The 24,020-nt window shown below is 39.1% G+C and overlaps 3 protein-coding genes across 4 annotated transcripts in view; 2 read left to right on the top strand and 1 right to left on the bottom strand.

Moving 5' to 3' along the window:
- Positions 1-136: 136 nt before the first annotated feature.
- emc7b (ER membrane protein complex subunit 7b) lies at positions 137-4,303 on the top strand. The gene is made up of 5 exons (XM_075458668.1): positions 137-489; positions 2,405-2,524; positions 2,660-2,798; positions 3,037-3,117; positions 3,420-4,303. Exons 1-5 carry the CDS (start codon positions 257-259, stop codon positions 3,567-3,569), a joined length of 723 nt encoding a protein of 240 aa, XP_075314783.1. The 5' UTR covers positions 137-256; the 3' UTR covers positions 3,570-4,303.
- A 707-nt stretch (positions 4,304-5,010) lies between these two features.
- Positions 5,011-22,256, bottom strand: chrm5b (cholinergic receptor, muscarinic 5b). 2 transcript variants are annotated; one of them, XM_075458512.1, is made up of 3 exons: positions 21,476-22,256; positions 9,514-11,056; positions 5,011-8,356 (listed from the first exon to the last, which is right to left on the bottom strand). In XM_075458512.1, the coding sequence occupies exons 2-3, from the start codon at positions 10,985-10,987 to the stop codon at positions 8,319-8,321; spliced, it is 1,512 nt and encodes a 503-aa protein (XP_075314627.1). In that variant the 5' UTR covers positions 10,988-11,056; positions 21,476-22,256; the 3' UTR covers positions 5,011-8,318. The 2 variants fall into 2 exon arrangements, with proteins under 2 accessions (XP_075314627.1, XP_075314626.1); XM_075458511.1 differs by lacking the exon at positions 5,011-8,356 and having other exon boundaries at positions 9,371-11,056.
- The window catches only part of aven (apoptosis, caspase activation inhibitor), a 29,950-nt gene continuing 17,555 nt past the window's right edge, over positions 11,626-24,020 (top strand). The window contains exons 1-2 of the mRNA XM_075458513.1: positions 11,626-11,839; positions 13,673-13,847. Coding sequence (XP_075314628.1) covers positions 11,657-11,839; positions 13,673-13,847 — 358 coding nt within the window. The 5' untranslated portion in view covers positions 11,626-11,656. The remainder of the gene's footprint in view (positions 11,840-13,672; positions 13,848-24,020) is intronic.

Here is a 24,020-nt window from a genome sequence, read left to right as displayed (position 1 = left end):
ATGTTATTTGAATTCTTGGGGGAATATGTGACTATTTTCTTTTTTTTTAGCACTGAAACGAAGATAAAAAAAAAAACGCTCAGCGACACTAGCTTTGTGTGCTTTTCGGTTTGTTCAATAAAGTTTTTTTTGGTGACGTCATTTTGCGTAAAGACAGCTGATGTAGGACTCTTCCGCCTCTTCCATAACTTGAACTGGAATACATGTTGGCACACATTCGGAAAGGGGTAGTTTTAGTTTAGTGAAAACTGTCATCATGTTGTACAGGGAAAGACTACCGCTGCTATGGCTTTTCGTACAGGCTACGGTCGTCCTGGCGTGGTGTTTCACTGACATGGATACGGGGCCTGGTGCAGGTGTATCGACACAGCCGAACGGAGATCGGTTTAAAATCGAGGGAAGAGCGATAGTTCCTGGAGTGAAAACACAGGACTGGGTCTCTACAGCCAGAGTCCTGGTCGAGGGTGAAGAATATATTGGTTTTTTGAGGTAAGACACGGCTACTGTTACAGTCACTAGCCGGTTAGGCCGTTTGCTAACCAGGTAGCATTAGCATTGGTAGCTAGCGGCTTAAGCCTGAATTTACGCTGCTGGTGGCCGCGCGGCAGCTGCTGCAGGCAGATGGTAAACTCAAACTGTCGTTGCTAATTTACAGCTTAGCAATCGTGAATGTAACTGTCTGTACTGTCACTACACGTAGTTGTTGATTTTATGATGAAACCCACCCGGCCCTCATAGTAAGGCTGTAACCATAACAAACTGAACTCAAGAGACGTGGCTGTTGTTGAAGTCTTAACCTCTGGAGTGATAGAAGCTGAAGTCAGATCAAATGTTAACCACCAAACACCATAAATAATGGTGTTCCTGTTCTACATAGTGACGATTAACTTAAGAATTTTACTGGTCTACAGTTCTGATGTTGTACTGTTGATATTTTGATTCCATGCAAAGTTTTGCTTTGACTCCTCTGTGTTTCACATACAAATGTTCAACTCTTCATTCATTCTAACAGACATCTGTAGTTACTAGTAACTGTAATCCACATTTGAATAATGAATGACATAAAATACAATGTGATACAATCGTGTCACGGTAAAGCAAGCCACCTGGTGGTAAATAAAATGTGTACATTCAGCTCCACTAAAGTCAAATTATTGAATATTTCAAATTAGATGAGTCAAACCCAGGTTTTATTTCTGGTTCCTTATGTTTTTTGTTTGTTTTTAGGTCACTCTAGTCTTTCTTTTCTCAGGGAAGGTGAGGATGAGGTGGACATTATTCAGCAACTTTGTCGTTGGATGTCACTGTATGCTTCACATTAGAGCTTTGATGCATTCGTTTGAATAATCTAGTTGTATAACTTGGGATTTCAGAGTCTTAAAGGTAACTTATACTTAAAAGTCATTTAGTGGGATAACTGTAGATGGATGCAGACACACCATAGCACAGGTTTAAATGCTTACAGTGGCAATGGTCACTATTCCACTAAGGACCGTAATCATAGCTTTAGACTTGGGGTCTTTTTCTCAGGCCAAGTTTTAGGAAAGCTGACCTCTAATCTATTTAGTTCAATAGTTAATCCCCTAAAAGACTGACTTCAGGCTATAAGCTGTTTTCTGCATGATTTTGCTTCATACACAAGTGCAGTGTATAAGTAGATGCATGCAACACGCCATTAGAAAGCTGCAACTTTTGCAGTTGAACTGATGTAAAGCAGTTTATAATGCTATGACCACAGTGGGTAGAATCGGTGCCAGATACGATAAAAAGAAAAATCAGAGAATGAAGGCAACTCAGCCCAAAACCCCTCTGGGAATTCTCTGATTTGAAACTTTCTCGATACAGTGATTTAGAATCAAAAGCCAGTGTTGTTAGCTTTAGATTGACAACTCGCATGAACATGTGAAAGCTTCCATATTGTGTTGACAGGCTTTAGCAGAGTAGAGTAGAGTATTTGGAGTGAGTCTGAATTTAAATGGGACAGTGTTATTAATAGGTCACAACTACAGTTATGTAAAGGATTCTACATGGTTACTTTGGTGATTTTTCTTTTCTTTTTAAAGCTGAAAAATGGTCATGCATTCTAGGTTTGGGCCTCTTTTGCAAGCCAGTGCCTAAATGATAACATCCACTCAGTTGGTATTGATATCCCACTTAGCCTTTTAATCATATTGATTTTTACTGAGATGAGTTTCAGAAGTGCAATGCAGCAAAGTTCCTCAGTGCTATAAAGTACAGGCTTAAAAGTGTCCATACAGCTAAATTAAAACCTCTATAAAAACATTTCAACTTCACACTCGTTACAGCCACCCCCATGAAAAAAAGGTTTTCTTTTGGACACTAGGTTTACCCAGTGAAGTTTAAACATGTGCAGCCTTAACAAAAATATTCCCTTTTGTTGCAGAACTGATGGGAGTTTTGCTGTGAACGACGTTCCTTCAGGATCTTATGTTGTGGAAATTGTTACTCCCACACACAGATTTGAACCTGTGCGTGTTGATATAACATCCAAGGGGAAAATGAGGTAAGTTCTTACCATAGTTAAAGGCCAAAAATGCTTGCATGTGCTGCTTATTACATGGGTTTGGCTTTGTATATTAGTCGGTATACTTCTGTCAAGGCAACTCCAACCCACTGCGGATTTTCGTTTTTATCACAGGGCGCGTCTTGTGAACTTCATCAAGACTTCAGAGGTGATTCGCCAGCCCTACCCTCTTCAAGTCCGGGCATCTGGTCCTCACAGCTACTTCATGAAGAGAGAAACATGGGGCTGGACAGACTTCCTTATGAACCCAATGGTAAGAAAATGCACCAAAGCTGTTGAATATGTGTGACTTGTATGTTATCCGTTGACGCCACAACTTAAATAGGTTAAGACTGAGGGCCCTGTTATTTTACATGATGTTATTTTATGTATCGTATGTGTGTGTTGTTGTGTCAGGACTACCATGTGAAATATTTTGAGTCTGTGGGGTTTTTAATCCTGTTTAAGTACATTTCTTTTTTGTAAATGTTGCCTCCTTGTTGCTTCTGCAGGTTATGATGATGGTGCTACCCCTGCTGATCATTGTTTTGCTACCCAAGGTAGTCAACACCAACGACCCTGAGATGAGAAAGGTAAGTCTTCAAGTCTTACTTTGTAAGTATTTTATGTAGTACATGAATAATAAGCAGTCTATGTGAATTACATAAACTCTCCTGTGGTCAATTAGATAAGGATTTATCTCAGTTTATGTTTGCAGAAAAACAAATGCTTGTTTTAGATTTTATGACACCTCATCCATGTCCATCTTGAGCTGTTCATCGTTACTGAGAAATGTCCCAGAAATCCATTTTGAGATTTGTTATTCGAATCAGAGAGTAACATTGAAGTGGCTTCATTACTTTATCCACATCCTTGTTCACTGCCACCTTTGCAGGAAATGGAGCAGTCCATGAACATGCTGAACCCCAACCCCGAGCTTCCGGACGTTTCTGAGCTCATGACTAAGCTCTTCTCTGGCTCCAAAGGCTCCAGCAAGGCCAGCAGCAGCAGCAAGGGCACCAGGCCAGCAGTCAAGAGGAGGTAGTACCGTACCTGCCGGCTCGACTCCCCCGAAAGAAGCTTGACTTATGCCGTGGAAGCATAAAGATTTTTAAGTGTAATTTTTTTTCTCTTTTTTTGCCCTCTGGGTCTTTTGTACAGTTTTCTTTACTAATAGAAGTTTTGAGCACATCTTGATTTCTAATATTCTATTGGAAACAGAGCAAAATCTTTTTTTTCATCATACTGCACTGATAAGAATTTCAGCAAAAGCCGTTACTCTTCATCTCCTCCATACATGCATCCTTAATGTACCTCTTCAGCAGTCTTTCCTTTGCTAACCTTCCATTGTGTATTTTCCCGCTGCTGCTAATTCTGTTACCTTAAAAAGAGCGTATATACATATTAAGAGATTTTCTTCTTTTTTTTTGTCGCTTTCCCTAATACGACTGTGAATGAAGATAAATTGAGTTTTAAGATTGCTAAATTCTTATTTAAAAGCCTGGATAAATAAATTGCAATGGTATATAATAACTGTGTTTTATTTCAGATCTTCTCATTTGTTTGAGAGTTAACACACGAACTTCTCAATCTTTGAATCTTTGTGGTGTACTGTAAGGCAGAAGTCACGTACTGTACATTATGTGCCTGAGGTGTACAAAAAAATGGATATCGCTGACAGTTTGTAGAGTGAAAGAGCTGTGTGGTTGCTTTTAAGATCTGTTATCAGTTTTACTTAAAGTGGAGAGTAAAGTCAATATTAAAGTCATTAAAAAAATGTGTCTGTGTTAAATATCTTAATTTTCTCATTCTTATTTGCCAACAGGATGACCTTTGAATTGAAATAATAAGTAACTACAATTATACTTCAGCTAGTTATCTGTTCAAGCTCAGTGTAAGCCCAGTAGATTTCAAATTTAAAGTTACCCTGAAGTGTTTTAGATCATTTATAGCACTTGACTTTGTTCCATTCAACAAATCTGACACTTACCAGTTAAAGCTAAAGAAGATGTCATTGTGTACTTCCCTTTTCTTTTAGGGAAAGCCATATTTTTAAAGCTAATATCTGTGTTAATTGGTTTCACAGAAACCTCTTGGAAATCGTCCATAAAATCAGTAGAAAAGACAGGCACTTAGCAGGTTATTGGAATCATGCATCTTTCAACAAATGAGGAAATACAAAGTGTTACATACGGTGTGTCATCAGGTAATAAATAAGATTGTTGTCATAGCTAAATCTGCCAGCAGCGACCAGTAAAGGCTGCTAAATGGTCCAAACCTTTCTGTTCCAGCCACAAATGGCTGGGACTGGCAAGATGGAATCTTTGTTGATTGTGATGTTGTGAATCTCATACAATCTCCACCAAGGTAGCAAAAACATTTGTGTAAATGGAAAGGACAAAAAAGACTGGCTTCCTTGTTGCTTCGTTTTCTGTAAACTTCAAGGACTTACAGAATGAGTTTTAATGAGAGGCAGTGAATGGGAATATAACATTGTTGTAGGTGTTAACTTTCAAGCCAACATAAATGATAAGTCCTAAAAGTAATGGATGAAATCATCTCTTGAGCTGGCATAGGAGCCATCCACTGAGGGAGATGGCAGGGTAGGAAAAGAAAATGTGTCCTCAAGATCAGTGTTTTGTCTCTTTTTAAAGCTACTGTAACAGAAGGCCATAATTCAAAAACAAGGACAGTGTTGTATTTTCAGCTTTAGATTGGGTGCTTGGTGGGTAAAAATGCTGTAATGTAGCAATGGGACGATGCATTTATAACGAAACGTGTTCTCCAGTAAACTTTCTCTTACTGTATGGTCCACTTTGGAGAGCTGCAGCATATTAAACCATCCCAGTGCAGAGACTTTTTGGTGGTACCAGTCGCTGGTCTTGTTCTTATGCTCACTCGAGTCTCAGAAACAGGGACACCTGTAGTTGCTCTGGGTTGGGCAACACTCATACCATCTGTATGTTTTTTGCATTGCACATTTCATAAGTCAACAATTTTGCCCGGTGATGATACGCTCTGAAAGAAGGAAAAAGATCAGGTTCTGATTGTTATTCTGCCTTTGAGCTTGTATTTTACTGTTGGTACTGTTTATGTACACACAGGCTCACTTTTACAAAACTGTGCAGACACACAGTGAGCAAAGATTCATTCACAAAGTATTTTGCCAGAACAGAAGGCACAATGTTTACAGAGAGAGCCTACATACAACAATTTACAACAGCATCACTCATACAGCACTGTGCAAAAGTCTGGAGCCAACTCTTATTTCTGTCCAGGAACATATGAAATATATACAAACCTAAATGTAAATACAGAATATAAGGTAAAAAAAGTTTGAAAGTCAGTATTTAGTATGACTATCTTTATTCTATAAGTAAAAGCTTTCTGTCATTTCTTTAAGGAGTCTTCAGGAATAGTTCTCCAGGCTTCTTGAAGGACATCCCAAAGCTCTTCTTTGGATGTGGGCTGCCTTTTGTTCCGTTCTCTGCCAACATGATCCCACACTGCTTCAGTAATGTTGAGCTCCGGGCTCTGGGGAGGATTCATCCCTCCATCAGACCTGTTGCCACTGATTTTCAGTCCACTTCTTGTGTCATTTGGCACAGCTCAGCCTTTTCTCCTTCCTTAAGAACAGCCACGTTTCCAAAGATCATTTCTGAAAAGGCTTCAGTGAATAGTAGATGGATCAACTGAAGGTTCAGATGCGTTTATCAGGTACTCTTTGTACCATGGTCTTATCTCTAAAGGAAATAATTTTCACAAACTATTCATCAACTGTATTTTTTTTTGGCCTGCTGCTACTTTTGCCTTCCATTCATCCAGTTTTATCAGTTTTTCTGAGGACACACTGCACACCATGCTGAGATATGCCAAGTTTTCAGCTAATAGCTCTTTGAAAATCAGCTTGTTGGTGCAAAAATACTATTTTTTGCCAGTCAAACAAAGATGCACTGAAACAAATGGGAACAAAATGTGAGTTCTTGTCTCAGGCTGTGCTGGAAGATACCATTTAAAATAGCTTTTTTGGCAAGTTGTCTGTTATATGTGGACAGAAAACCTTGTCCTTTGAGTTGGATACCTTTTTATGCTTTAATAATTCTTAGATCAGTGTTAAGTGACAGAAAAACAGACATTCCTCCGAAAATGATCAGGTGCAAGGACTGGACTGAGAATAAGTGGAAAACCCGCCAATATCCAAAGAAACACTTTGAAAGGCCTTCGGAAAGCCTGGAGAACTATTTCTCAAGGACACTTTAAAAGATTAAAAGAAAGTGTGGCTCCTTAGAGGCAAAATATAAAGAAGTGAGAGGTTGCTCTAGACATTTGCACAGTATTGTACTTGTAAACAAAGTCTTTTTTTTTCTTTACTGTAATATGAATATTGACAAGGGTAGAGGTGTGATCCATAAATAATTACACGTCTTGTTCAACTACAGCAGCTTTAGATGCACGTAAATGTACAGAGTAGCCCTTACACAAAATCAAATATCAAAAGCAAGAGCCGAGATTAAAAAAAAAACAGGTTAAACATTCACTGAACTTTGATGTACAATACGAAGTTTACATTTATCATTTATGAGGTGTAAAATTCAACATAATCAACAATCATCACAATCCCCCCCACCCCACCAAAATTACGTTTAATGAGACTAGAGGATTCGATTGTTCGTTCATTGCAAATCAATTTTTGTAAGTCCCCTCAGAAATATAAAACCTGAACCTGTGTTAATCATCACATTTTTGAGTTTTCTTCAGTATCAAAGTAAACCTTTATAGCTCTGTAGATGCAAACAGAAAAAACTAAAAAACATACAAGCTTTGTAAACGGTGCTTAATGAGATGTCCATGGCTAACTCATTGTTTCCTAGGCAACGCACAGACTTTGAAAACTCTTGCTCCAATGTAGGAGATAAGGAGTCTACACAAATTAAGCTGATATGCTCTAAAGATGCCATCTTGTGATTGGGGGGGGATGATGGGTGAAGATCTTTTCACTCCTGAGTGACAATAAATTTGAGTGCTTGTGGACTAGCAGAAGATAATCAATAAATTAGACACATACCTCAAAGTGTGGAAATGAAAGAAAATGAACCAGGCTGTATCCTAAACAGGTTGGCTGTGTTAAAATTAGGAAATTCAAGCTCGTTTAGAGCCCTACTTTGAATATGTAATAAGCATGTAAACATATGAAACTGTAATGTATTGAACATAATCATTCAGAGCTGTATTAGTTGCTAACTAGTCTTTTTCCTTGTTGTGAACACCTATTAGAGGAGGCTGCTGTCTAAACAGGAAATGAATGAAAACAGTTAATCTTTTATCAAAGAAGATTAGGGAAACACGAAAAATTCTGTACAAATGTACACTTATAAACACATCTTTATCGCTGCTTATAACCAAATTACAGTGTGATCAAAACCAAAAGAAGTGTTCATATACTGATTTCAAATGGCACATGGAGCACTTTTACTGATTTTGTGACATCATTGTTGATTGTACAGATTCCAGCTGTATGTTTATCCAGACAGAGATAAGTAGACACAATGCTTTACTATAATTATCAGCATTTTGAACAAAAAAATGAGCCAACTTAAACTTGAACTCTTTGATATGTATACCATTTGTTTGTATGTCCCCTCTCCCTTGGATTTAAAACAAAAAAAAGATCTCATCTGATGTGTCGAAAATTAAGCCAGAAAAAACAATCCGATTCAGTTTTGCAGTATGATAATGAAGACCAAAGAGAACTTTATTGTCAGCCACTCATGTACAAGTTGCAGAAGTGATCAGGTTATGTCTTTCTGGGGCCAGAGTCACCATAACGACCACCTGAGCGGAGAAAAAACAAGACAGAAAATATTAGATGACTTGACTTGACAGAAACAAACACAAACATGCTTTGTAAATGCCGAACAGAACATCAAACAGCAGCGTGGTGTGTGGTTGGTGGGAAAACCGAAGAAGCTAAATCCTGCAAATGATCGAATATTTGCCAATGAATTTGCCAAGGTGGGTAAATTCTTTTCATTGACGCCAAAATCAAGCTGGACCAAGCAAAGCATGGACTCACATAATAACATTATGAGAAAGAGCAGACATAACTTCATGAGAAAGCAATTTAAAGTAGGATGAAGAATCTGGACATTTTCCTTTGTGACCCTCGCCCCCACAAATATTTCAACACAAACGTGCGTCACATGTTGAAGTCTTTGTAAATCAGGGCTTGGGGAAAAATCCTCATGCTAACACTGGCTTATGTAAAAAAAAAAAAATTTTGAATCTATTTTGTCCCCTGTATTCTACATCCAAATCAACATGGGAGGAGGTTATTGGATATGTTTAACAAAACAGCAAGACGACTATTTCAACATTTGCATGGGTATGTGAAGGCTGTATGAAATTAGCATTCTAGAGACTTGAAATGACACCCACGTAACTCATGATGGGCTACTACAAACAAGGATACAAATGAATACAGAAGAAGCAAAGATATTGTCTTTTTCTTATTCAACAAGACTTCTTATCAAAACCTGGGACCTGTATAACTCACATTGCAACACAGTCACAGGCATTTGAGTCAGAGATTTGGATATCTCTTGCAAGTAGAGGGTAATAGTCTCAAGCTATTAAGCAGAGTTTTCCAGGACTTCACACCTCCACTTTTAAGTCAGTAGCCATGTAGTTTTTACCTATAAGCCCACTTTGATATTTATAATCAGCGGCATACCTCTTTATAGACTTGAGAAAATATGAACCTATTCTTTAACCTTTAATAATGTGAGAATGTGCAGGATGAGCTTTCCTTCTTTTGCAATTCTCAAACATGTATTTTAACAAAAATCCCAGAAGCACTTCATGCTGAACAGGACCACTGACTACAGAATAGCAACAGAGTCCAACATGTTGTCAAAAGCAATAAGGGCCACATTAAGTCATTTTATTGTTGACGTTTGGGTTTTGTCCACCCCAGTACAGCTTGTCCTCACCTCTCCTCCTCCTCCTCCACTGGCAGAGCAGAAGCATGCGAAAGGTCTTCTGGAAGGTCTTGTTGCAGAGAGCATAGCACATGGGGTTGATGGTGCTGTTGACGTAGCATAGCCAGTAGCCCAGGTGCCAGAGGGACGTAGGGATGCACGCGGCACAGAAAGTGGAGATGAGCACCATGATGTTGTATGGCGTCCATGTGAGAATGAAGGCCAGGAGGATGGCGCTGAGAGTCTGGGCTGCCTTCTTCTCTTTCACAAGCACCATCCTCTTTCTCTTGGTGATCTGGCTCTTCAGGGCGGGGTCCAGGGGTTTGGAAGTGGTGGAGGAGGAGGAGGGAGAGGTGTTTTTGGTGGGCTGCTTTGGCTCTGGTGGGCATGGTGTTGCATTTTTTGGATTGCTGTCTTTACTCTTTGAGCCAGGTTTGAATTTATAAGAGATGCATTTTTTATGGTTCTTCTTTTGAGGAGTGGAAAAATACTGATCCTCTGTGTAATCAGGCACCTGCCCGTTCTTATTACTTTGTCCACTACCTTGCTCTTTAAACGATCCTTGTGGGGTTTCTATTGAAACGTGAGGCTCCTCCTCCTCTGAGGATGTATAGCTGTTAAATGAAGTTATCTGGTCTGCTTTCCCCCATGCATCGTCTGACCTCGTGGTAGTTTTCGTGACATTACTTTGATTGGATGAGGACCATGACGCCTGGCTCTGATCTTTCCTCTCTCTGGTGAAATGAAAACAAGAATGAATGATGGTTTTCTGTGATTTAGTCCCTTCTGGAACATTTTCCGTGGTGAGCCCTTGCAGCTCTGCAAGATCTTTTGTCCGTCTTTGAGTCTCCTTGTAGATCCTGCAGTAGAGGATGGTCATAACAGAGACAGGGATGTAGAAGGCTGCAATTGCTGTCCCAAATGTGATTACAGGCTCAGTTAAAAACTGGATTTGACACTGGTCCAGTGGCACCTTCCTCTCTCCAACAAAGTACTGCCAGCACAGAATGGGTGGTGCCCAAAGGACAAAAGACACCAACCATGCCAAGCCAATCATGATAGCAGCTCTCTTTGGAGTCCTCTTTGCCCTGTAGGTCAGCGGCCTTGTAATTGAGAAGTATCTATCAAAGCTGATAACAAGTAGGTTCATAACTGAAGCATTGCTGGCCACATAATCCACCGCAAGCCAGAGATCACAAGCAAGGTTCCCCAAGGACCAGTAGCCCATCAGTATATATGTGGTGTATAAGTTCATGGACAGGACTCCTATGATGAGGTCAGCAAAGGCCAAACTCAGCAGGTAATAGTTGTTTACAGTCTTAAGCTGACTGTTCACTTTGAAGGACAGCATCACCAGCACGTTTCCAACTATAGTTATCAAGCTGACAATGGCCGACACTGTAGCGATGGTTATGACTTCCCAAAGGCTGTGAGCAGCAGCCTGCACGTATGAAGTATTGCCAGAAGTGCTGTTTTGGAAATCCATTGTTCTTGCAATCTTTCTGTGTTACAGATGAAAAGTGCCCCTCAGTGGCCCCATGAAGACTGAGCTGCCCTAAAATGAAAGACAACAGTGGTGAGATATGCATAAAAACTATGTCTCTTTGATTGAATATATCATTTTGTTTTTCTCAAACTATTACTCTCTTGTAGCTTTAACTTATGATATGTCACTTGAAGCTACTGAATTATTTTCAATCTGTCCTCTTTACTTTAATTTCAATATAAATAGATGTCAAATTTCAAGTTCTGTCTGTGATATGAGAAAAAAAACAAAACAAACAAAAAAAATTAGTTTTTTGTTATTGTATTATGTATAATTTTTTTTAATTTTCAAATTCCGAATTTAGTATTGTTTTATTAATATTACAATCTTTTTAGATGCTTTAATTCAATTCAGTCAGTGTAAAACACTTCTCTTAGGTTATGGTTAAGGATTTTATAATCCGTTTTACTTTCAGTAACTGTTTTTAAAATAATACTGCCTACATTCAAACTTGAACAACTGGTTCTTTATTTTATTTTATTTTTTTTATTTCCTCAAACGGACCTGGAACCATTAAACAATTCTTTCGTAAGACACTAATTGGTGTTACACCCATGCCGCTAAGCTAAGAGGTGTCACGTACATAACTGTCCGTTCACAGTCTCGGAAATGGAAGGAAGAGGGAGCAGAGGCAGGGGAGGCTGGAGAAGAGGCGGCCGAGGTGGAAACGACAGCGACAGTTCTGGCGGTGAACACCGTGGCCGAGGGAGAGGAGCCCACCACCGCGGCCGTGGTAAACGAGACCACCACCGGGGTCGTGGACGTTGGGGAAGCGCGCCTTTCCCTCAGCGGGTGAGAACATGGGGACGGCGTTCTAATAAGCCCGCTGATTCGCTCTGCCAAACTTCACTGAAAATTTTAAATTTTATCTTTAAGTGAGCAAATGCACTCAGTACCCAGCAACAGTTTAAACGGCCCTGTCTAAACAGGACGTCAATTTTAATTCGGCTCTACGAGCAAACATTTAACTTAAGGTACAGAGGATTATGGAAACTTCTGCTACATGACTACATGAATGCCAAGTTTACTTGAGTGACATTTCATGTTGAGAGAGTGCCTTAATAGAGCTCTGTATATATTAGCTGTGTAAATATGAGAGCCTACAACAATGTCTAAAGCTGAATCAAACGGAATGAACGTTTGCTATCATTGTGATCAAGCACTTAAAATATCTCCAATAGTATTTTATCAATGCAGCTGCAGAATCTGGGTCTGGGAAATGACTAGAGGTTTCAATTATGAATGATCAGTCAGATGATTCTCCTGCCATGCTAACTACAGGAGTGGAGTAGAAACGATGGGAGATGCTTGATTGCAATCATAGAATTATCTTTTGGTACATTGGGGTTCCTTGATTGCAATAATTCAAATCTCCTATGGTGCATCCATAGCAACTATCCCTGTAATTCCTGATGACACGACTAGAAAAAGAGCACCCTTTTATCTTACTTTTGTGAGGGCACATGATATGTTAAAAGCAAAATTGCTGCTTTGTCAGTGTGATACATCTCATGTTGCACATTCCAGTTGCGTAAACTTAGATAAAGGCATCGCATGCTTTTTACAGTGACCCTTTAGTTAGGCTACCAGTCATGGATGAAACAGCCACTTTGAATTCTACTTTGAGGAGCACAATGTGGAGTACCCAAAGCACACGGTTCTGACTTATTAAAGCTTGTCAGAATGTTACAAGTCTTTAATACCTTCTCAGATACACTGTATGTATGTCGTTAAATTCTTTCCATCTACTTTGATTTGCATTTGTGGTTTCGCTCTCTTTCAAAAATGGCAAAACGAGTATTAAAAGCATTTTTTTAAATTCATTTTTAAAATTGAATATCCAGCACAGACAGTGACTAGATGCAACAAGATGGCCCCGGTATTTGATCCTGGGCTTGTATACAGAGGACAACAAAACTCTTCACAGGACATTTAGATACTTGTTATTTTTTAAACTGAATGAAAAACAGCTCAAATGAAATAATCTATGTCAACATCTTGATCATTCTGTCTCATTTGAGTAATGTAGCTATATATGTATGTGTATATAATTAATTCTTATAATTTTTTTCTTTTTATCAAACCGTAAAAGAACTGTCTTGTTCTTTAGGCTAATATAACAAAAACGGGAAGCCATCTTGTTAATGTCTTGTGTTCCCCAGCTGTTAGCTATCTCGACAAAAGCTACACACAAAATTGAATTACAGTCACCCTACTTTCTGTCACATTCTTTGAGTTTTTCCTGAAAAGTTGTCCTTTGTGTAAAAAAGCAAGTTGTTAACATTAAAGTTGAGGATGAGCAGTTTTCTGTTATGCTACAGCTGTTTGCAACTCAAACAAACCAAAAACAACAAAAACACACTAATGCATGCAAATTGCTTGACTGTTTCACTCCGCAGCTTAAATTTAATTTTAAAAACATAAAACTATTCCTGGTTCCTTCCCCTGTCATCTTCATTGTACAAACCTCACTTCTTGATTATCAACAAAAATTTGGATATATAATTTGTTAAGATGATTTAATTGAATGCCAATAGATGCAGCTTTTATGTCAGAAATGAATAGCTTCAGTTTATGGACTATTTCATTCTGCTTATGGATTTTCTAAATGATCTTCCCTTTCAGGACCAAGATGAAGGGGAGAAATTTGAGGAGGACGAAGAACATGGGGCAGAGGTGTTCTCCAGGAGGAAGCTGGCGTCAAACTGGGACCGTTACGAGGAATCGGAGAGGGTGGAGAAAGATGATGACACGCCAACTCAGAGAGGAATGGACTATCAGGTGTTGCTGGAGTCTGCAGGTAAGAGCTGACCAAGACGCTGCTTGTTTGGCCATCTTCACCTGCTGTGCTCAAACAGCTCTGATCATGAGCTGCTGTTGTTGGCTGTAGTGGAAATACGCTGTGTGTCAAACTCCGCTGAGTCTTGTTGTAATTTTCTGAAGTTGTCTGTTTTTCCTAATTAGTTAGAAGGAAATGCCTGCTGTCTTCAGGGACTTTAATTGCTCTGTTTGGACACTGCTTGCTGTCTGATAGATTCTTGTTTCTTTGTTTGCTCATTTCAGGCTCAGTGCTTGGTGTTTGGGCCCCTGGGCTTTCTATGGTCTCTGATTATCTGCTTTTTTTTCTTTTTGTTGATATTTCTCTCCTCAAAGGATCACATACAAGGGAGTTAAGTGCTGTCTCATTAGAGCAGAGCTTGAAATGAACTTTCATCAAATATTGGACTGATTCTGGCTGCTAATCTGAGAATCTCGTGTATGACTCAGTGTGGAGTTGTTTTTAATTGAGTGTCTAATATTTGGGATGTCAAAACTGAAATCTAAGCAGCTCGTGTTTGTTTTGAAATGCTGTTGAAATTTAATAGGCTAGTTTTCTTTGTAGCTGGTGCAGATTCTGCTGCATGATAAAAATGACCTAAAATTGCTGCCTACACTCAGACTTTAATGGTGTAGATACTGTAGAGCTGGGATTTTGAATAATTTTTGTAACACCTTTATCAGCTTTTGAGACTTTTCTTTTAGCAGTCAAGGAGAGGTGGTCATCTAATCCTTCAATCAAGTCTTTCGTGGCTATTTGGATGGCTAGGCTACCACTATTCCTTTATGTCCAGAAGAAAATGGGCACGTTACCGCAGCAAAACAGAGGGGTTAGGGTCCATCTTGGTCTTTTGAAACCATAAGTCATGAGTGGGCCCATACCATTAACATGCTGGTGTCTGTAGCGCCACACTGCTCAGATCCAGCAGCTCAAGCGGTATATATGCCCATCTCTGTCCTATGGTTGATGCCAAGCAACAAGTTAGTCTTAACTGAGCGAACAAAGACATAGACTGTTGAATAAGTTTCATTCTGGGCATTCCATTAACTGGCAAAATATTGCTGATATTTTTTTTCTTCTCTCTGACACGTTCATCAATTCAATTATTAATGACAGCATAAACCTCGATCTCCTTTGCACATCATGGCTGTTTTAAGGCCAATTGTAATGACTTTCCCTCCCTTTAAGAGTTATATTCCTCTCTCTGCATTTTTAGCCGGCTCATGCACCGGTGATAAAACGAGCAGATCCTATGCAGAGCTGTGAATAGAACTGAAATCTGCAGAAACAGTGCATTCACATTGGTTTGCTGCTGTGTCAGTCACAAGGTAGCACCACCCTAAAAGCTTACCCTACTTTGTCTTTTATTTTTCCCTAAATGAACCGATAATTTACAAGGTGAAGATGATGTTTTTAGAACACAGTTTTGGATCGGAACTCTGTGTCTCCAGCATTCAGTGCAACTAGACCGTTAGTATCTTCAAAAATGTGGATGTGGTGCAGCTAAATGATGAAGCCTCAAGCTTTAGCAGAGATGAGGGGCAGGACACAGATGTCTGTAATGCAGCGGATATTTGTGAGTTTAAAAACACGAGGTTATAAATGCTCATTTTAAAAAAAGAATACAAGTTAATCGACTAAATGAAAAAGGATTACTAGCTGCAGCCCAATATGTAAAAGCAGCCCATTCACCCTACTATTACACCAATGACCAGATTAATAGCCCGGTCATGATTAATGTGCCTTACTCAACCAACTGAATTGTTGTGCTGTCCCCAGTTATCTGAATTGAAAAAAAGAAATCGAATGAAAAAAGTTGTTGTTTCACGAGAACATTAATCGTCCCCATTACTGCAGAGATGATTGACTTAATGTTTGAAAAACCACATCAGTGAAGTCTTTTTGGATCCAAACTACTATTGTAATTATTGATTCTTACTTGCTTAAACACACAAGTACTCTTCAATCGGGCAGATTTGGGATGAATATCAGGTGTTCACTTCCCATCAATGATGCTAACTTATGTTTTTCGAGCAGGTCACAAAGCCCTTTTTGAACTCATTAGCGTTTCGAGCATTGAATTTTTTTCCTCTCACACTGTTAGAAAGTGAATGTTGTATAGCCATGTCACGCTCTCCTTCTGTGGTAGCGTGAATGCCAAAAGTGCTCTTGTGAATAGTCTGACTCCGATCCCTCATCTGTGTGTGGCCAACATTGACAGATTAGTCATGCCGTATGCAGCAAGAGGCTGCCGCTCTAGAGGACACCTAATTGGATGTGGGAGGTAATGCTTCAAGTGTTGCTTTTTCTGCTCAATTAAGGTAGCTATGAAATCTGAAATAATCCACAAAAATCACTTGTGTCCTCATGGCTAAAGTGATTGCAGATTGCTTCTTCTGGAGCTTCTGATGATTTGTTATGTTGACAAGATTGGAAAGAATGTACAGGTCAGAAGTGTTTGGAGAGTTTGTGTATTTCAGGAGAAAAACGACCTAAAGCAGTGTTGCTCAACCCTTTGCGATATATCTTATGAAATTTACAATCCAAGGGCAGAGAGTTTGCGTGCAGAGCTTTACCTACAGCATGCCGGAGGCGTTGAGAGCGAGCGTGTTTATAGGCTGCTTTTTCCAACATTTTAATCAAGTAGATGCAGCACTTTTGTCCTGCACAGCACTGTCGTATTCTGCAAGTTCAGAACTATAGATAATTCGGTCTTTCATAACAGAGCATCTTTCATAACATCAGCTAATATGGCAAACTCATGATATCAGAACTCATAACAAAACTTTGAATTGTATATCTTGAGTTTAGAAGAAGAAAGTAGAGGAGGGTGATCAGTCCAAAATACTGTATGATGATCACAAACCTCCCCCAAGTGAAAAATATCTCCTGTGCTCTCACATTGCTGGTTGTGCACTTTTACTCATGGCTGAAGACCCAACTCAAAAATCTCTGCATCTATTATTTAGATTTTATTTTGAATCATTCTGATTCTGATCAGAAGTGATGAGTCATATTATTTGTTTTGTTTTCCCTGTATTTTTTCTTAAATTTACAGCCTTGGGGGAAGGACCTGAATATATGAGAATTTAATTGGATATAAGTTCAGTGTGAGCGCTGTTGCTTGCTGACTTATTCATCGCAGGGTCCTCTGTTTGCTCTGTGTTGATGTTTCACACAGACTTGCAAACGCACCGCTATATATTGCTGCATGTTGCTACCACTCGGTGTAGGCTACTCTTGCCTGTGTTAGTTCTGCTGCTGGTCCTTTAGCAGTGCCATGCCAAGAAAAGACATCAGTCAGTGGACAAAGAGCTGGTTCGTGATGGAGTAAAAATTATTCATATTGTTGTCCAGTGTTGCCATATCTGTATTGTTCACGCCTGCTTTTTCATTATTTTTTGTGGTCCACGCTTTGTGTGATGTCATCTCGGTGGACTATGAGCTGTTAGCTTTTTAGATGACTTTATGCTAGCCTGTCTACACTGATTGAATCCACAAAATCCTACACTTAGCAAAACGGTGAGTATGACACAGTTGGAAACGTACGTGTTACCATTAATCGTTCACTGGCCTCTGGGAGCAATACAGTATTTCTGGGCTTCCAGTGAAACCATTGGTTTTCTGAACAATTGTATTCATATACATTCCTTTTTTTTTTTAATAACAAAATATAGAGATTTAAGGCTATGCTTAGTCAGTGTTCTGCTTTGCATTCCACACGGACTGTTTACCTCCATATCAGACCAGAGCCAACTCCAGCGTGATTAGTCAGTGCTCCTACCAATATAAACACAGACCACCAGAAAGCTCATGGTGATAAAATACTATTTCTAGACTAAAGGTTTGGCATAATCATGTGCAGAATCATTGCCTATCTAGATACTGGTTATATATAACCAAATATCTATCTTATAAAGCACTCTAACATAAACATTTGATTCAATGTGGAATTGATCAAAATGTCTTTTACATTTTAAACTGCCAGCCAGGTCAAACAAGCAATCCTAATATGTCACTGCACATTGGGAAACCACTTTTGTTCCTTTTGGATCATTTTATAGAATTGAACAATAATCTGTTGACAGAAAATCCTCAGTAAAAATAAATGGATCACTCTGTCAGTTTGATGACATCATCATCGTGATATCACTTTTTTTTTTAAATCAGTCTTGTTAAATTATTTCCTCATTGATTTTTGCTGGTGAATTCCCAAGGTTCAGTGAGATGGTTTAGGACAGGACTGATGTCTGAGCTTGTGTGCCAGCTGGCTTTGATTTACACCCAAAAAGAAATGATTAATGTAGCACACAGCATCAAGGCATCAATGTTCTTCTGGCTTTCTTCTCTAAAAAGTCATGTTTTTGGACATGAAAATAGGTGAGAAGGTTTTGAATCACTGGTAGTACCTCTTGTTCTTGCACTGTGAATTAAATAAATCCGTGAGCAACTTTAACACTACTAGTGTGAAGATAGATAATTGGGCATTTATATATCAAGAGCCAGTTTATTTCACAACCTCACAGCCAGAGAGACGTGACTGTGTTGACAAAATGGCTCCAGAGTTTGGCAGGCTACTGAAGCTTTAGTTGCTAATTCCTCATCGAGACAGAGCGTTTACATCACAACCACATAAAGTCATTCTGGAATATTCAGGGTGGAACATGGTCCTTCTTGGGAGCTTAACAAGAAGCAGTTCTTCTTCTAAAATCATGATTTTTTTTTTTTTTTTTTTTTTTTTTAAAAAGAAAAAAAAAAAATTTAAATTTTTTTTTATGCTCAAATAAATTGGAATAGTCACAAAGTCAATTTTGCATAACAAATACTGTGAGGATTTATTCGTTTGTGAGTGGAAATGTGCATATATAGTGCATTTTTACGTGACTTTTTATTTTTTTTAAATTAAAAAAAAAAAACGTATTTAGATTTTTTTTAAATTTATTTATGAGGTGGATTTCTGTCAAATTACAATAAAACGATACATTCATACCATGTGACGTTTTGGTATGAGACATGTTTGAGATGAAAACAGTCAAAACTGGTCCGCATACCAAAATGGCCAAAACAAGTCTGATTTAAATACAAGAATATACGTCAGTTTTCTGGAACACTGAAAAGTTACCATGTGACCATTCTGCTGCTTGGTACATACATCGCACTCTTCTCATTCATTCTGCCTCTGATGTGTTTGTGCAGAACCTGTCACTGCTATTTATATAATGTCCATTTATATTAATGTTTAGATTTGATTCTGAATTTCTTCTGTTTATTTTGTCCGAATACATTTGCTGCTGCAAACTCAAGGACTCTTTGTCCTCACAAAGAGTCTGAAAGTTTCGCTTGATTTCTGTCTAGATGTATGCATGCTGTATAACACAATCACAGCGATAATAAAGGCTTTTAGTCACTTTATCCTGCTAGTGTAATGCGAGAATCTATGATGTTGAGGACCTACAGCTCCTGACTTCTTATTTGCAAAACCTCTATTGAAAGCCCCACCACACTCAGGGCTGACATGGAAATTATGTAAACAATTTAAGGTCATTTTGATTTTCTGTTGTGTTTGGCCTCCTCGATAGCTGTTATATAGGCACACTGTTTTTCCAAAGATCCCAAATGCTTTTAGCATTCGTGTGTTATGTTCGACTCTTTTGGCTTCTATTGTATCCAGTGCTTAGATACACTGTGTCAGGAGGAAGCAAGGATTTTTCACGCCTGCAGCTTTCCGTCTGAGGTGACGTTTCAAGGATGAAACCTTGATACTTTAGATGTTCGAAATATTTCAGGACCACTGTGTTTTTGTTGTTGCTTTCGTGACAAAAGGTTTTCATCACCTTGAATTTTTGTTTGTATGTTAGAGTTCGTCTTAGTCCTTGGGTTGCTCGGGGTTATTTTGCTGTTACTTGGGCCAGAGCACACATGGTCCAATTCCATTATTCTGTGTTCAAGTGTGCATGATGCCTCTGTATGACTGGGGGAAATTGCTGTCCAGTTATTTACGTCCTAACGCGGTCATCTATCTGTACACATTAACACAAGGATCAATCCTCCTCCCCCGCAGCCGTAGTTTACCAAGGCTGCTAATGGGCACCTATCAAAGCTCAATCATAATGAGACAAAAGGAAATCGCATTAAAGCTTCAGTGATTTAGCTAACTGGATTGACAAACACAAGCATGTTTTCCTAACTGAGATGTATAGTCCCAATCATACTGTTAATTTATATTTTCCGGTGTGGATACTTGATTAGGCATGTAGACCCGGCAGATTGGAGTCAAAGCAGAGGAATGAGGCCAGTCGTCTACTCTGCAGTTGGCAAGAAACAAGGAAAAAAAAGTGTTTGCAACTGCTGATTAACATGAAACAAGAGAAAAAAGATGTGAGGCTAAATAAAGCTGCAGGTGGATCACAGACACTTTGCTGAAAGCGTCCCTCTGAACAGTCTGCCCACTTTCATCCTGAATGCCAAAGCCTGCTTCAGTTATTTTACTGTTCTAATTCTTGGTTTATGAAATTGTGGTAACTAGGGGAGGGAAAAAAATAAATAATTGAAACTCACTTGCTATTCAGAGTCACAATTTATGTTTTTGTGTTGCTAATTTTTTTTTTTTAAGCCAGCAGTGCACCAAAAAGAATCTGAGAAGCTGGGAATAATGAATGTTTGATCTGTCAGTTTGATTTCATTTGCCTGTTTAACAAATCATTCTTGATATGCATTATTAGTCAAAAGTTTGAACACATCAGAATGGACAGATATTCTTCAAATTCTCAGAATTGAAGGTGACATTTTGTCAGACACTTGCTCTATTACTGATTTTCAGTTTAATGTAGAGCTGCAATGTTTATTCAAACAATCAGCTCAAAGAAAATAAATTTTTAAAAGCAAATACGCAGACCATTTCAGAGTTTTAGCTTCTCAAATGACATTTTCATGTTTTTTGATCTTTGATCTTATCTTACTGATAGAATATTCTGGTGTTTGGCTAAAACATAATATATTTCGTAATTTTGTGCTCCACTGTAAATATTTTCTGATGTCTTATAGATCAGAGCATTCAGAAGTGGCAAACTTAATTAGACTCAAGTAGGTTAGTTGCTTTTGACACTTACTTATTTTCGTAATATTTCTGCTGTTGTTAAGTTTTAACCTGTTTTTTTTTTTTTTTTTTTTTTTTTTTTTTTTATGTAATAGTCATATCCCCAAGAATATAACTGGGGAAAAAAGGTTGAGTCATGTGACTCATTATCCCCAAGGCTGTTATTGATGTTAGATTAAATCTGTTCACTGCCCCGACATACATGAACACTGAAGCATAAACATATCTTAGATCAACTGAAAACCCTTTTTGTTGCAGAAAAATCTCCCATCTTAAATAGATCTGAGTCTGACCTGTAAAAGCTCCAGTGACAGCTGATGAGCCCCAGCACTTGTTCCATGATTCATTAATAAAGCAAATCTGGCTGCATTTACTATTCAGCTATAAAACATTTATCATGTCAGAATTCATGATATGATGTCGCCAAACAGTAAGAAGGGTCAGTTGACAGCTGCTTCTATGAACTGTTTAATCTGCAGCCATAACAGCCACATCAAACAGAATACATACTCACCCCGTGTGGCTCTGACAGAATTAAATGGGTGTTCGACCAGAATCTTGGACACTGTTTTTCTCCTCACTCCTTCTTCTGCCTGGCAAAGTTCGCTCAGTTTCTTCTCCCAGCTCTGCAAGTGCGTTTCCCTCTCACAGCGTTCCACTCGCACCTTTCTTCGGCTGATCCCTCGTACTGACTTTTTTCCTGTCCGCTCTTCTCTCCAACGAGGTGAAAAACACACGTGTCAAATACAGGTAGGTCATGGCACCATCTCTCATCCTTATCAGTTGCTAAGAAGGAGCCACGTTTATGCAAACAGGTTTGTGAGCATCGTGGTGGGGCTCCTTAACGGTCCAGCTTCTTTCTTAAACAGGAGAGCAAATGCAACAGCTGTTCAGTGTCAATGTGCGTGTGACAAAACGACTGCTGTGCTTCGATGAAGCTGTTCAGACCCTTTTCTCAGGATTACTGAGAAGAGCTCCTCATTCTCAGTAGCAGTCATCAACTGAAGGTTCACTGATGATGAACTCGCCAGCTCAACATCTTTTGAAAGTCTCAGTCTCTTTGTAAAGTTTGAGCAACTCCACTGGCAGGAAATGTGAGGACAAGCTTCTTTAATCCTCAAGGCTGCGCAGAATGAATCACTTTTTGTCTTCTCGAAGGCCTCCGCTCACGGCTGCTGCCGAAAAAGCTGCTTGAATGCACGCCGCACAGACATCCTCACCAACACACGGATTCTGCCGTGAGCCACTATTAGGACAAATGCCCACATAGATGGACACCTTGTTCTGCATCAGAACCCTGAGCAACATGTAAGAGGAGTTGGAAGAGGTGGAGGAGTAGGATGAAACAGAGGGAGGAGGAGCTGGAGGAGGAGTTGATGTGGGTGTCATCGGCACTTTAGGAGTAGCTGAGTGTTTGCCAATAGCAGTGCAGATCTCTGTGTCCTCATCGCTAGAACAACTGCTGGCTCTTCAATCAGTCACACGCATCCTACTTCATGGTGACTTGGTTGGTAATCCCAGACGCATTTGACCGTACAACCTATTTAAAGGCAGAGGGAATGACTGTTGAAGCTGTTTTTGTAGAGTTTTCAAACTTCTTTCAGTTCACCAGGCAGTCTGAGCTGCCTCTATCAGCCTCATAGTAAGTGCTTCTCAGTGTCTGTTCGCAGTCTCTGTCTTTTGGTCCTATTAGCTTCTAGATTATTAGCTTCTTTCAGTAGATGCTACTGTAGACGGAGGCAACAATTATTTATTTATTTTTTTATTCAAAAAGAGTTCTCTCACTGCCTGAAACACTAAGAGCTTGTATTGTGAGGATAAGAATAGTGAATCATTTGGCTGTGCACCATGGGGATTTTGAACATTGAAACAAAACAAAACAAGTATGAAAATATTTATTCTTTTTGTTTTTTTGCTTTGTATTTTTTGGTATCTTTTTTTAAAGTTTTTATTCATGGAACAAGATATAGATTATGCACAATGTGCAGAAGTTGAAAAAGTGACTGATGAGGATTGGTGAAATGTCAGCAGCATATAAGGCCAAGTGCTTAGATAAGACGGACTGAAAACCTTCTACATACCCTCAAATTACAGTAACATAAAAAAGGGCCAGTGCTTACTTTTCATTCCTGGGCTACTGAAGTAACATGGCAGTGCAAAGTGGGAAAGGGCCGATAAGGGAGACCCCATTGTCCCAGGATGTGGAGATGGTGAAAACATAGTTGTGATTATTGTATTGCATTTCAGCCAATAGAGCGCCCTAAATGCTACACACTCAAAGTTAAAGGTGAGAGGAAAGTAAAATGAATGACACTGATTTTCCTGTTACAATGAAAAGTTCTGTGAACCTTTGGCTCCTGGCAAAGGACAACACACCTTCTGTGGCTTTTCCATAGCAGATAGTAATGCTGAAGTTAAATAATGACCAGGATGCAGGTCGTCACCTCGTCAAAATCACGTCGTAATTCATTTGTAAATTGACTGGCCTTCACTTTTTCTCATTCCTCTTTGTTTTGTTTATTTGTTAAGGCTGAAGTTAAGAACTTCGTTTTTGTGGGTGACATTTGAACTGTTTATAAGTTGTTTGTCTTTTCTTTTCTGTTTTTGATCATCGCAAATTGTACTGATACGTTCGGCCAATCACTGTACAGTTACGCCACAGATGGTTCCCCTGATGCTAGGGAATAAGACCCAGTAGGAGCAGTTTTATTAACTATAACAAGCCACAGTTCATGCGGTGCTAATCCAAAAAGAAAGGGAACTTTCTCTAGTAGTTATCAGAACTATGACCGTGATATATGCATGTAAAACACAAGAGACCTCCCAGTCATAGCTGATGTGGTGGAACTACACACTAATATCTCGCAGCATAAAAACATGTAACCACTGAATTGAATTTGAAGTTTTCTTTCAGGTGAATATATCATGCATGTCTCTACTGACCATAAGTCACAGCCTGGTTAATGATTAGGCATGTACGGCATTCCTCAGCTCCTTTTTATGTAGAGGCTCACAGATATACAGTCATTGTTAGACTTTAGTAGATGGTACTCATCGGT

Source organism: Odontesthes bonariensis, chromosome 24 (genome assembly GCF_027942865.1).
Source record: "Odontesthes bonariensis isolate fOdoBon6 chromosome 24, fOdoBon6.hap1, whole genome shotgun sequence".
Lineage (NCBI taxonomy): Eukaryota > Metazoa > Chordata > Actinopteri > Atheriniformes > Atherinopsidae > Odontesthes > Odontesthes bonariensis.
The sequence above is the reverse complement of the archived record's forward strand: the minus strand, read 5'-3'. Positions and strand labels throughout refer to the sequence as shown.